Source organism: Engystomops pustulosus, chromosome 4 (assembly GCF_040894005.1).
Source record: "Engystomops pustulosus chromosome 4, aEngPut4.maternal, whole genome shotgun sequence".
NCBI lineage: Eukaryota > Metazoa > Chordata > Amphibia > Anura > Leptodactylidae > Engystomops > Engystomops pustulosus.
Genome location: NC_092414.1, coordinates 39,340,750 through 39,356,066, shown reverse-complemented (window position 1 = coordinate 39,356,066; position 15,317 = coordinate 39,340,750). Strand labels below are relative to the sequence as shown.

The window sequence follows — 15,317 nt, the reverse complement described above, 5'->3', positions numbered from 1 at the left end:
AGGCGATAGAGTGCTAGTTCTGGTGCCCACCGTTGAGAGCAAATTCTTGGCAAAGTGGCAAGGACCATATGAGGTCATGGAGAAAGTGGGGGAGGTAACCTACAAGGTATCTCAGCCGGGGAGGAGGAAACCCGAACAGATATACCACGTGAACCTCCTAAAGCCATGGAGGGAAAGAGAGTCCCTGATGGCCATGGGAGTAGAAAAGGCGTCTGTCCCCAAGAAGGTGACACCGGAGGTAGGTGTACCCGATGCCAAGGTGCCTGAAGTACGGATCTCGGAGTCCCTCTCCAGGGCCCAGATTCAGGAAGCGAAGGAGTTTGTGCTCCGAAATGTGGATGTGTTCTCTAAGTTACCGGGGCGTACTTCAGTCATCAAGCATGACATCATAACCGAACCCCACATCCGGGTACACCAAAAACCCTACCGGGTCCCTGAAGCGCGCCGGCTTGCCATATCCGAAGAAGTCAGGCAGATGTTAGACCTGGGGGTAATCGAGGAGTCTAAAAGTGACTGGTCGAGTCCTATTGTGTTGATTCCCAAACCTGATGGTTCCCTACGGTTCTGCAATGACTTTAGGAAGTTAAACGAGGTGTCCAAATTTGATTCTTATCCCATGCCCAGGGTTGACGAGTTGATAGAACGACTTGGACAGGCTAGGTTCTTCTCCACCCTTGACCTGACAAAAGGGTATTGGCAGGTACCTCTGACTGACAGGGCTAAAGAGAAGACCGCTTTTGTTACCCCTGATGGGCTTTTTCAGTACGTGGTACTTCCCTTTGGACTACATGGGGCTCCCGCCACATTCCAGAGGTTAATGGATCTCGTGCTAAAACCTCACCGGAGTTATGCCTCGGCCTACTTGGATGACATCATAGTCTATAGTAACGACTGGGAGAGTCATCTAGCCAAGGTGCAAGCAGTGGTAGACTCCCTGAGGGCAGCAGGGCTGACAGCGAACCCCCAAAAATGTGCACTGGGTCTGGAAGAGGCCCGTTACCTGGGGTACCGTATTGGGCGAGGGGTCATCAAACCCCAAGTAAATAAAGTAGAGGCGATCCAGCAGTGGCCACGACCTTTGAGCAAAAAGCAAGTGAGGGCCTTCCTGGGCATAGTGGGCTATTATCGCCGATTTATCCCCGATTTTGCGACAATAGCGGCACCCCTGACTGACCTGACCAAGGGTAGCAGGGCGGTGATGGTAAAGTGGAGTGAAGAGGCTGAGGGGGCGTTTCAGCGACTTAAGACGGTTTTGTGCGAGGGACCGGTACTGATCACCCCTAACTTCACCAAGACCTTTATCGTGCAGACTGACGCTTCGGACGTAGGCTTAGGGGCTGTCCTGTCCCAAGTAGTGGAGGGTGAGGAACATCCTGTGACATTCCTGAGCCGCAAGCTCACACCTCCTGAAAAGAACTATAGCATAGTTGAGAGGGAGTGCTTGGCGATAAAATGGGCTCTGGAATCCCTGAGATACTACTTGATAGGGCGACAGTTCACACTAGTGACCGATCACTCTCCCCTCACCTGGATGAGTCAGGCCAAAGAGAGGAACGCCAGGGTCACAAGGTGGTTCCTGATGCTGCAGGGTTTCAAGTTCACGGTGGAACATCGAGCAGGAAAGCTGCATGGGAATGCCGATGCCCTGTCTCGTACCCACTGTCTGATGGCCAATAGTGTTCGCCCCCACAGGGTCAAACAGAGGGGGAGGGTATGTGAGACACTGAAGGGGTTAACTGTGGATGGGCGGTATGTTTCCCCTAGGTTTTCCTATTACGCAAGGCCTTAGTGCTGAGGTTGTGTTGTCCAGCACCTTGGACACAGGTGGGGGGAACAGCCCAATCAGGCCAATAAAGCCACTCAGCAGAGCTCAGAATGTTGTCTCTCTGTGGAAGGAGGCTGGAGAGCACACAGCCCTGACCTCTGTGCCTGGAGCAGCCACGTGTACTTTGGATATTGTGAGTTAGTGATCCTATGTTTAGTTAGCACCCTGACGGGTAGGATATTATTTTGTTTGGATGCCTGAGTGTAAAGGCTGTTTTATTTTACTTTTTGCTGCAATAAACGCAGGCTAGACCTGTTTTGGACTGTACCTTGGTGTCACTGTCTTGAACTGCATCACAGCACCCCGCTACCACGGTCTCTACCGGGCCAAATCCCCACAATACACACAGCGCCACCATCTGTAACACTTATATACACACAGCGCCACCACCTGTAACACTTATATACACACAGCGTCACCACCAGTAACACTTATATACACACAGCGCCACCACCAGTAACACTTATATACACACAGCGCCACCACCTGTAACACTTATATACACACAGCGCCACCAACAGTAACACTTATATACACACAGCGCCACCAACAGTAACACATATGTATATATATACAGACCCACCCCAGTAACATGTAGATATACACAGCGCCACCCCCAGTAACACATATATACACAGCGTCACCCCCAGTAACACATATTTACACAGCGCCAGCCCCAGTAACACATATATACACAGCGCCAGCCCCAGTAACATATATATACACAGCGCCAGCCCCAGTAACATATATATATACACAGCGTCAGCCCCAGTAACATGTATATACACAGCGCCAGCCCCAGTAACACGTATATACACAGCACCACCCCCAGTAACACGAATAAACAATGAGCCACCCCCAGTAACACATATATACACAGCGCTAGCCCCAGTAACACGTATATACACAACGCCACCCCCAGTAACACATATATACACAGCACCACCCCCAGTAACACGTATATACACAGCGCCAGCCCCAGTAACACGTATTTACACATCGCCAGCCCAAGTAACACGTATATACACAACGCCAACCCCAGTAACACGTATGTACACAGTGTCACCCCCAGTAACATGTATATACACAGCACCAACCCCAGTAACATGTATATATACAGGGCCAGCCCAAGTAACGCGTATATACACAGCGCCAGCCCCAGTAACAAGTATATACACAGCGCCACTACCAGTAACACGTATATACACACCGCGCCACCCCCAGTAACACGTATATATACAGAGCGCCAGCCCCAGTAACACGTATATACACAGCGTCACCCCCAGTAACACATATATACACAGCGCCACCCCCAGTAACACGTATATACACAAACCCACCCCAGTAATATTTAGATATACACAGCGCCACCCCAGTAACACATATATACACAGTGCCACCCCCAGTAACACGTATACACACACCGCCAGTCCCATTAACACGTATATACACAGTACCAGCTCCAGTAACACGTGCATACACACCGCCAGTCCCATTAACACGTATAAACACAGTGCCACACCCAGCAACACGTATATACACAGCGCCAACTCCAGTAACACTTATATACACAGCGCCAACGCCAGTCACACGTATATACACAGCGCCAGCCCCAGTAACACCAGATACACAAGATATATACAGCACACCCCCACAGGAATACATAGAAATATACACAGCACCCCCCCAGGAATACATAGATATATACACAGCCCCACTGTCAGGAGTCTGTGGACCCACTGGACCACTGCGGGAGATGGTACTAGCCGATTCCTGGGACCGGTGACTAAGCGGCACCTGGTCTTTACCAGAGCCTGCAGCTCACACCGAGCTGAAGCATTGCTGTATTGGGATATGCAATAAAGAGGACTTTCTTTTGATTTTTACTGAAACCTTGGAGTGCTGCCTTTTTTCCAATTACATATTGCTGAGGACCTGCTGCCCGGCCAAAATAGGCCTGCACCCACTCTTTACAATTTATGTGCTGCTTTGGACTTTCTACAAATATATATATATATATATATATATATATATATATATATACTGTATATATATACACTCACCGGCCACTTTATTAGGTACACCTGTCCAACTGCTCGTTAACACTTAATTTCTAATCAGCCAATCACATGGCGGCAACTCAGTGCATTTAGGCATGTAGACATGGTCAAGACAATCTCCTGCAGTTCAAACCGAGCATCAGTATGGGGAAGAAAGGTGATTTGAGTGCCTTTGAACGTGGTATGGTGCCAGAAGGGCTGGTCTGAGTATTTCAGAAACTGCTGATCTACTGGGATTTTCACGCACAACCATCTCTAGGGTTTACAGAGAATAGTCCGAAAAAGAAAAAACATCCAGTGAGCGGCAGTTCTGTGGGCGGAAATGCCTTGTTGATGCCAGAGGTCAGAGGAGAATGGGCAGACTGGTTCGAGCTGATAGAAAGGCAACAGTGACTCAAATCGCCACCCGTTACAACCAAGGTAGGCAGAAGAGCATCTCTGAACGCACAGTACGTCCATCCCTTTATGACCACAATGTACCCAACATCTGATGGCTACTTTCAGCAGGATAATGCGCCATGTCATAAAGCTGGAATCATCTCAGACTGGTTTCTTGAACATGACAATGAGTTCACTGTACTCAAATGGCCTCCACAGTCACCAGATCTCAATCCAATAGAGCATTTTTGGGATGTGGTGGAACGGGAGATTCGCATCATGGATGTGCAGCTGACAAATCTGCAGCAACTGTGTGATGCCATCATGTCAATATGGACAAAAATCTCTGAGGAATGCTTCCAGCACCTTGTTGAATCTATGCCACGAAGAATTGAGGCAGTTCTGAAGGCAAAAGGGGGTCCAACCCGTTGCTAGCATGGTGTACCTAATAAAGTGGCCGGTGAGTGTATATATTTATATATACACTGTTACCCCCCATGTAAACCCCCTGTAAAAATAATAAAAGTATACTCACCTTCCCTGACCAACTTCTTCTTTTTTCGGGATGCAGTGTGTGAGGTTACTGCCCCGCCAGCGATAGGACACTCATGTCCTGAGTGCTCTGTGGTCTATGGTAGAATACTTAATGTATTGGTGGGGGCCCATTTAAGGGCGAAGTGGTGGGGGCCCACCCTATAATCTGGCCCTGCTCACAAGGCACATTTGCTGCTAATCCGACAGATAAGGCGATAGCAGATCCTAAGGACTCTCCATGCACCAACTCATTAGCTACGGATTACAGTGGAAATTTTTCACAAACTGCATAATGGACAGAAATAATAGATGGAAACATAGTTTGATTTGAGAATATCACTAATCAAAACTTTCCTGTAAATATCAAAGTTTTGGCCAGGCCATTTGTGCGAGTTATATACCAATTCCAGATGACCACAATCTAATGTTTGCGCACATGCACCTACTTTGGTGTAACTGTACTAGTTAATTAGAAGCAATTGTTTCCATGTTGATGCCCTTCAGCTGTTGGCATTCCGGATTGTTCAGAATAATTGCTAACTGCTAGAACATAACAAGTAGTTACATCTCAATATCTGTATGTTCCACGTGACATGGTTCTATGTCAGGCAATATGATCCCTATAGGTTGGTGAATCAGCAGTTTCTTTAGGTCTGCAGGGATTTCAGAGCATCTTTTTGCCATTACATATTGATCTATTAATGATCTTTTTCTGTATGTTCAGCTTTATGATAAAATTACGTATCATTGACTGTAAGCATCTTGACTTCCAGGATAAAGTTTTATGAATATCTCACAGTTGCCATCTTAAAAATCCTGTATTCTTTCTATTCTCCTTTGTTAAAGGAATGTAGGGTGCCAGCTAAAAGATTTGCTAACCTTAACCCTTTATTGACCGAGGGTCATTGGTGCCTGAGCGCCCAGGTTACTTTTTCCAGTTCTGTTCTGCTCCTCTTTAAAAGATATCTTCAGAACCGCTTTAAGTTTCATAACAATTTTTAATTTTCTTTTATGCAGAAAAATTTTGTGCAGAAAACAGGATAGTGGTGACAGCAGCTGAGAAGTCTTCACTGCTACCACGTCCTCTCCTGCTGCTCCACTCTGTGTATTACTGTGACTACTGACACTGGTTGTATGCGTTAAATTAAAAGGGATTTCCCACCAATCAAGTTAGCCCCTATCTACAGGATAGCTGATCAGTGGGGGTCTCAGTGATGAGACCCCCACAGATCAAGAGAACAGGGGGTCCAAGGACCCCTGGTTGCTCCCAGAGATGAATGGAACAGACGTTCGGCAATGACTCCGGAACTGAGATTTTAGGTTCCACAGTTCAGGAGATATGATCGTTTAAATTGGGACCCTGTTATGGCAAGTATATAAGTGGTATCTGCAAGGGATATGTATGACGGTCGTTAAGGGGTTAAAAGTAAAAATATTATTTAAGCACAAGTAAAAATTGAAATCTGTTCCATGTTGCTGACAGTAAGGAGGATTTAATGGAGAAAATGAAGGCTCTTATCCGGGGGATTACTGTGTAGAAGCACGCTGTTTCATAGATTGGCAGCGTGCTCGTGTGTTTGCCCACACATTCACCAGAGTAAGCTGATTGGTGAGTCAAAGAGCTTTTCAGCTGTGCAGGGGAGAACCATATCGTACTGTAAAAATTATTTAACCATTGCATGCTGCATTGGATGAAAACCTCTTCCAGAGTGCTCTGGACCTCAGGTTGGGCCGATGGCTAACCTTCCAACAAATAATAATTCCTTTATTTATATAGCGCACACAGATTATGCAGTGCTGTACAGAGCTTGCCAAATCTGTTCCTGTCCCCAATGGGGTTTACAATCTAATAAACCTACCAGTATGTTTTGGAGCGTGGGAGGAAACTGGAGCACCCAGAGGAAACCCACTCAAACACAGAGACAACATACAAACTCTTTGCAGATGTTCACCCTGTGACTTGAACCCAAGTCTCCAGCACTGCAAGGCTGTAAATCTAACCATTGAGCAATCGTGCTGCCGACCACCAAGACTATGACCCTAAGCACACAGCTAAAATAACAAAGCAGTGACCTCAGAACAACTCTGTGACCATTCTTGATTTTAGAGACTTTAAAAATGTGTCTACCATTGTTCACCATTCATCCTGAGGGAACTGGAGAGGATCTGGAACTAAAAATAGTAGAGAATCCCCAAATCCAGGTGTTTAAAACTTGCTGCATTATTCCCAAGAAGAATACCCAAGGCTGTTCTAGCTCAAAAGCTGCTTCTACTCAATACTGAGCAAAGGGGCTGAATACTTCTGACCATCTGATATTTCAGTTTTTCTTGTTTGATAAATTAGCAAAAAGATCAACATTTACCGTATATACTTTTTCATTTTGCGTTTTCATTTTCCACCTCTAAAAATGTATAACATTTTTCCATGTACAGAGCTGTGTGGGGGCTTGTTTTCTGCAAGCAAATTGCACTTCATAGTGAGGGTATTTAATATTCCATCCCATTTACTGGGAAGCGGGAAAAAATTTCAAATGGAGTGAAATTAGTGAAAAATTGCATTTGCGCCATTTTATTGTGGGCTTGGACTTTATTCTTTGGAACCAGTACAATCACGGGGAAAACAAATTTATATAGGTTTTATAATGTTTTCATATATTTACAAAAATTAAAACCTGTACAAAAAAAGATTCTTCATTTTGCCATCTTCTGCCGCTAATAACTTTTTCATACTTCAGTGTACGGAAATGTGGGTTTACTATTTTTCAGTAACGTGGTTTTACTATTTTTTACTATCATTTCCTCCTTTTTCCTTATAAACGCTAACACTAACCAGTGCCATCAAAAGCCATGATTCCCCATATAGTCAGACTGATATTTTTTCAGAGGATGTGATGTGCTTATAATTATGAGTCATTCCAAGCCCTGTCAAATCTTCATATCATTTAGGTACCAGTTGATCCTAGTGTCATCTGGCGCCGGCATGCACGCAACGGAAATTGGGGGGCGTGGCCAACAGAAAATCCGACGGATTCGAAAAAACGCAGAATTTTTTTTTAAAAAAATGTGTCGCTTGACACGCGCTTACCTGCACCCAGCAACGGATGGTGAACTCCAGTGAACTCTGGCAGACTTCAGCACAGCAGCGACACCTGGTGGACATTAGGCGCACTACCTTAGTGAATCGCCGGAAGACCCGAAACGCGCCGCTGGATCGCGACAAGACTGGGTAAGTAAATCTGCCCCAAAATTGTTATAAAAAAGACTTTTATCTATGTCTCCAAATTTGAATGGCAGGTTTTTTTTTTAAAATACTTTTACTTATTATTCAAGTGTTATTTAGGAGTTGGTGCTGGATAAAAATGAAACATTTTCTGAAAAATGCTAACATTAATTCTACATAATCTCCTTAAGGAAAACAAATTTACATATCATCATCTTTAAGTCTGAGCCTTTTAAGTGATAACATGACTCATTTAAAATAAGTCAAGAAAAGTGTTAGATTTCTAAAATGACTTCACTGATAAGCTGTGATGATGGCTTGCTGAGCTATAATAACAGTAAATTATGTCCTTTATAACTAAAATTATTACATTTTTGCAGGAACACACCCACACAAATGACACATTTGTAATTAACTTGGATGATTCTAAAACTCTCATTAATGATTGCCAACAGTGCCAATGGGATCATACTTATATTATTAGAGTAGATAGCCAGATAGTTTAGGACTTTAACAGTATTTACAGGTATAAATACAATGTTAATAGGCTATAAAAAGTACAATATTAAAACTAATTACAGGCAGTCCCCGGGTTACATACAAGATAGGGTCTGTAGGTTTGTTCTTAAGTTGAGTTTGTATGTAAGTCGGAACTGTATATTTTATCATTGTAATCCTAGCCAGAACTTTTTTGGTCTCTGTGACAATTGGATTTTAAAAATGTTGGGTTGTCATAAGAATCAATATTAACACTAAAGCTTCATTACAGACACATTTGATAACTGTTATAGCTGTTTATTTAGCTAAGGACTAAAGTAAAATAAATTACCAATATCCAGAGGTCCGTTTGTAACTATGGGTCGTATGTAAGTCGAGTGGTGTTCTTAAGTAGGGGACCGCCTGTATTTTATAAATGAAAACCATAACCCCTGGTACTCATGTATTAATTACAAAGACCTGCGAAACGGACTTTAGATCCTTTCTAAAACTGGCCGTAGATTTGACTCATTTAGGGAATCTGCAACATGATCAAAAGTTTTCTTGCTTATCAAACATGTAGTTGTTAGTAAGGTGGATTAAAAGGAAAGGACCACAGGGGGCGGGGCAAGAAACAAAAACGGTGATCGGGATTCACGCCTTGCCGTCTAGAACTAACAGCTGATGCAGTGTAGCACCGCCGTCAGGTTTTTTTGTAAATAAACACAAAACTTATCAGCCAACATTTACCACTAAAATGAAGTACAACATGTGAGGAAGAAACAATCTCAGAATCGTTTTGATAAGTAACAGTGTTCAAAAGTTATAACCATACAAAGCGACGCAAGTCAGAATCCAAAAAAATGGGGCTGAGCCTTAAGCTACAAAATGGCTGTGTCCTTAAGGGGTTAAAAAGAATCTATAAAAATATTCAAATGAGCTGGAGGCGTTGTGGCCAGGGCAATTCTCGTCTCTGCTGCCTGATAATAAGTACATGACATGGCGAGTTCATTGCAACCTGCTCTTGCCCGGCAATCCACAGACGTCACAATTGATGGGTGCAATGAACTTAGAGGAGGCGTGCATATATTATCAGGCAGCGGAGCTGAGAGGAGCTCCGGTAACTTAGGCCAGATCACCTCCGGCTCATTTGAATATTTTAATTCAAGTCTTTTTAAGAGAATCTGTCTGTTCCCAGACATACGAAAAACGATGCCATCCCCTGGCAGACATAAAGAGAAAGTAAGATTAGGATATCTACCATCTATCAGTAAATCTGATGGTAGATGTCTTTTAAACATAAGTATACTAAAGCACATGCACACTATTATTAAAACCTGATAAAACAAAAAGGAATATGGAGCATTATATTTAGTAACAGAATGACTAACAGAATCCCCAAGAGATTAAAGCTACGTTCACACTTGTAATGTATTTTCATTTGGGTGTTTTGTTATTGGAACAGAAAAACTACACCTCAGTCAGCTCCATGGAGATAAATGGAGCAGAATGGACATGTGCGCCCATCTACTCCATCCATCTCAGGGAGCAAGAAGGGGTCCAACAAAGATAACTTAGACCCCCCCGTTCTCGTGATCTTTGCGGGTCTCAACACTAAGACCCCTACCAATCAACATATTTAGCCCTTTCCAGAGGATAACTTGTTTGGTGGGAAAACCCCTTTAAGTGGGCAGACAACATAAATTCCTTAATAAACAAGCACACAAATATTACTTAGCTCTTTTTATAGGGGTAAACATCTTGTAGGACACAATGTACTAGGTTCTGTCTGTGTCTAGTACTCATAGCTGGAGATAATCTCTACTGCAATTCGCACACAGAAGCCTTGTTGATTTGAACATTTACTGCATTTCTATGTGTTTACCAATTCCTTCCAGTCTTCCCTTTTTTCTTGTAACATTGTGAATCGTAACATCAGAATCCCCCTTTAGGGACGATAGAGTTTCTGGATACCACATTACATTCTGTACTGTAGACATGATCTATGTTTTAATTAAGAAATTCTCAGACTGTTTCATTACTGGCTCATAACAAAATGGCCTTGAAAAGGACCTAACACGTCTCATGCTGTCTGCACTCATATATTATAAAGCAGCTTAGTCTGGCTTCCTCCACCCCATAGTAAGGGCAAAGCCAATCCACTTCTAGTAGAAGATGACGACAACTTTCTTCATTGTCTGGCCATAATTTATAGAGCGACTATATGCCACGTTACACTTAGTTATTATTATACCCTGGCCCTCCAAATCCATTAACTATATCCCATCAATCATACAAGACGTGATATATACATATACAGCCCAGGAGATGTGAATCAGTGCACATGATGGTCTAAGAAGATTCCATAGCAGTCATTTAAAGGAGGATTCCAAGCATCCAGACTACTTCCTATGGACAGGGAATGAGTGAACCCCTTTATGAATGAGGTGGCTAATTTCAACACACAGCCACAAACTCAAGTGTCATACAGTCATGCACTCTAGTCATTCCCAATGTAACTAGAGAGATGTATATAGGGTGTTATTCAGCAAACCTACTCATATCCAACTGATAAGGGTAGAAAAATATTTAGGCACTGAGTTAGCATATGTTCACAGCAAATTCTAATATCATTTGGTGTTTATTCTTAACTTTTCTTGCTTTTTGAAATTCTACTTCCTCCCACGTTTCACATACTCAATAGTTAATATTTAAGCATCAGCATTTTTAAGCTAAAACAATCCAACAGGGAAGAGATAAATGATTCTCTTCAGATTTTGATTTGTGGAAGCATGTGCCCTTTTTAAAGTGGCCTTAGGTGCTATGGTGTTCCAGGGGTAGGTTAACCCAAGAGGCATTACTCTATTTCCTTTTCTTGTGCTTAGGAAAGCAGTGTTAAAATATATCAGAAAAAAAATGTTGACTACACAAGAGCTCTGATCTTCCCCATGTATAAGACATCCTAGGAGCCAAGAGAACAGGCTCCAACAGGTCCACAGGGGAGCAAATGATTCACCATGTAGGTACCTCAGAGTACCATCACCCACCCACCTCCTGTATGAGTGGTGAGTAGTACAGTCACACACAGTCTGGAGCATACAACATGTCATCCTGCCTGAGGATTCATGTAATAAGCTAGAAATTAGTTTTCTACCCAGAGAATAGTTATATACACACACACACCGGGTTAGGCTACATGCACACTGCCGTGAGCCCACCACACCGTAGCACGGCGGGCACACGGCAGTGCGGGGAGAGGAGGAGGAGGTGAGCGCATAGCCATAGCGATATATGGCCGCGGCGCCGTGATATGGGAAAAGATAGGACATGTCCTATCTTTTCCCGGGCCACGGAGCGGTACGGTGCCGCACGTGTACTGCACTGTACCGCTCCCGTAGGTCGCCGTGAGCCCATAGAAGTGTATGGGGGACGTATATCGGCCACATATATGCCGGCCGTATATACGTCCCCCATACATGTGTGTGAATGCAGCCTTACTATGATGACATCTAGGTGCATAGTTAGGCCAGTGCAACTTGGAGCCCATTGTATTCAGTTATCTTTCTGCATTTACCTCTGTGTGAACATGTCTAAAAGGGCAAGAGAAAATTATAGTCAAAAGGCTACTGCTCAGAGGGTACTATTTACATGTAACTGTGCTGGTTTACTGGGCTTCAGAATTAATTATACTGGTGTGTCCTAGAAACCCTAGTCTAAAACTGAATATGACTTCGGCTGCATTCACATGACCATATGGGGGACTTATGTACATCCCCAAGCGGCAATGGCCCCCATAGATGGCAATGGCCACACGAAGCGATACGGGGCTGCACACGTGCGGCACTGTACCGCTCCGTACACAGGGAAGATAGGACATGTCCAATCTTTCTCCGTGTTACGGCCCGTACACAATACATTGCTATGGAGAGGGGAGCGGTCACCCCTCCTCTTCTACATGGCACCTGATGTATGCCCGCCAGGCCGTAGCCCTGAGGGAATAAGTCAGTGTAAATGCAGCCTAATAAACACTTTGAAGACGATTGAATTTAGGCTTACAAGTAGATATTTAATCTAAAGGTTTAACAGAGGGCACAAAGGTCATACATATTGTTTTTCAAGCATTGGTTACTTTATATATTATACTTATCTATCATATTACTTTATATATACAGGCAGTCCCCTACTTAAGAACACCCGACTTACAGACAACCCCTAGTTACAAACGGACCTCAGGATGTTGGTAATCTACTGTACTTTAGTCCAAGGCTACAATGATCAGCTGTAAGAGCTATCAGAGGTGTCTACAATTAAGATTTATTGTTAATCCTGGTTCTGATGACAATCCAACATTTTTAATATCTAATTGTCACGGAGATCAAAAACAATTATAAAATATACAGTTCCGACTTACATAAAAATTCGACTTAAGAACAAACCTGCAGAACCTATCTTGTATGCAACCCGGGGACTCTATTATCTATTAATAACACACACTTCCTTGTGAGCTTATGCTTAAATACAATGGCAAATCTCAACTAACAGAACTTAAGTGTACACCATGGGAGAGGAATGCGATTTATGAAAAGAACATGTTTCTTCAAAATGCTTAATGGTACGTTAAAATTGCGTTTATTTCATACATATCCCTTTAAATACCGGCTTGAGTATCATAGACAGGTCCAGATCTCTTTATTTGTGTATTTCTATAATTGTTAAAAATATTTCTGGCCCAGGCAATCTCTTGAACACTACCCAAAACTTTAAAACTGCTACTAAGGTATATCCTGCAATAAAGCAGCATATTAAATATTTATATATTTTTCATATGTAAACCACCCTTCTTATTCTGTCAAATACCAGCACTGTTTTATGTGCATGTATTGCGTCAACAGAGAACGGACTGTGACCATTCAACCACACCGGGGAAACAAGAAAGAAGGATCAACACTACTCAAAGTAAAAATCTAAATGACCATACCATGCCAAACATGAACCACACCTCTACTCTGCCGACTACCCTGTACCACTGGTAAAGAGAGGGATTTGAGATAAGAGAATCATAACAGTGGTAGAACTATTTCCATATTATATCTCATTCACAAGTAGCTTCTAGAAAAACAGGTATTTTGTGGAGTCTCGGTTTGACCCCGGATTCCATTAACTTATTTTGCGACAACAATAAACTTAAAAGAAAATCTATGACTCTTAATATACAGGGGGTGAGAGCAATGTACAATTTAATCTCACGAGTATTCAAAAAAAAAAAGTGGTAGCTCCTTTTAAGCCACAAGTCATTGTACAATTTCTGCAAACTTCACCATAACTTGAATGATGACATAAGAAAGCATTGTAGTAACAGAAGGGCAGAGATCAATCTAGCATATATTGTCTAAAGGGTTAAGCGATATGTCCAAATAGGTTTAAAATACTAAAACTTAATAACAGCCTCAAACAATCCTCTTAGCTCTATAAAATAAGATCTTAGCACTGGGGGAATCGCCACTGTAGTCATTATTTGCAGCTTTACCTGATGGTCCAGGAAGCCATCATGAACGTCTGCATAGATACAGCAGCCCTTTAATAATAATAATAATAATAAAGCTTTGCCTGTACTTTACATTTTATTTGCCTCTTCCTAGAAAGCTTGTAAGATTGAATGAACTTACCGTCATAATTGACAATAATGATAGCGAGCATGTAATCCTTCCCCAACATCTTTCGTGTTTCCAGGGATTCAATCACAACAGGCTGAGGGTGTCTGACCTCCGCAGTAGCCCAATGTAATGTTAGAAATCTAGAAGGGGACGTGTCATGGATGAGTGTGCTCCTTGCCAGATCAGCCAGCGAACAGAGCAGAAAAGTCAGCACCCATTTGTGTGTTAGTGGGAACGCATAGTGCACTGGTCAGAGGAGAAGCTGGGATGTAAGGGAAAGGCAGGGAGGAGAGGCAGGAGGCAGCTCTTAGTGGCTGTTGCATTGGAGGAGGAGCTGTCCAGTGCTGATGAATGATGCTCCTGTACAGTAGGACACATTCAATCACACAATGCTTCTCCGTGCACACTCCTGCTGTGCTCTCCTGTGCAGTACAAATCATAAAATATTGATATCCACATCATTATCCAATCCATACATTAGAATAGAGCTAGTCACACACATCATGGACATTTTAGTTGCTCATAATTATTGCAGGGAATAAACCACCCCCCTCCCCCATGAAGGAAAAGGGGACATGCTTCCATGGGAAATGTGCTATATTTAGAAGCCTCAAGTCTCACCTGCAGGATCTAGGAAGGTTCACAGGCAAATAGCTGGTTGCTGACTGATGGAATGAGCTGTGCACAATGCTATGTAGAGGATTTGGGAGAAAATTGTATTTTATATCAATTTAGTATTTTATATTGATTCAAAAATTACATGTAAACACATAGACAAACAGATGCCTAAAAGGGTCATCCATCATCTTACCGTAGTACATGTTATATCAACCTCCTTCTGCTAAACACACATTTTTTGGTATAAGGTGGGCCAAAAAAAAGTCCACATATTTAGTACATTGAAGGAGGATGTGATGCAAAGCAGAAGAGTAATAGTAGCACTATAGTAGCAAAAGTAAATAAACTGCCTAAAACATCAATAACAAAGATTTTGGGGACTTTACTATCACTTACTGGTCAGCTATTAGAAGAAGTCACACTACTCAATGCAGTACATTATGTAGGATCTTTGTGGACTGCAGCTCTATAGACTGTAAGCTCCTGCAGGCAGGGCCCTCATTCCCATTACTCTGTAATGCCTTGTTTTATTTCTACATCTACCCTATGAT

The 15,317-nt window shown here is 42.8% G+C and overlaps 1 protein-coding gene across 1 annotated transcript in view; it reads right to left on the bottom strand.

The window, feature by feature from the left end:
• Nucleotides 1-14,442, bottom strand: part of APBB3 (amyloid beta precursor protein binding family B member 3) — a 56,317-nt gene extending 41,875 nt beyond the window's left edge. Inside the window, exon 1 of the mRNA XM_072145765.1 lies at nucleotides 14,161-14,442. Coding sequence (XP_072001866.1) covers nucleotides 14,161-14,209 — 49 coding nt within the window. The 5' untranslated portion in view covers nucleotides 14,210-14,442. The remainder of the gene's footprint in view (nucleotides 1-14,160) is intronic.
• Nucleotides 14,443-15,317: the final 875 nt, after the last annotated feature.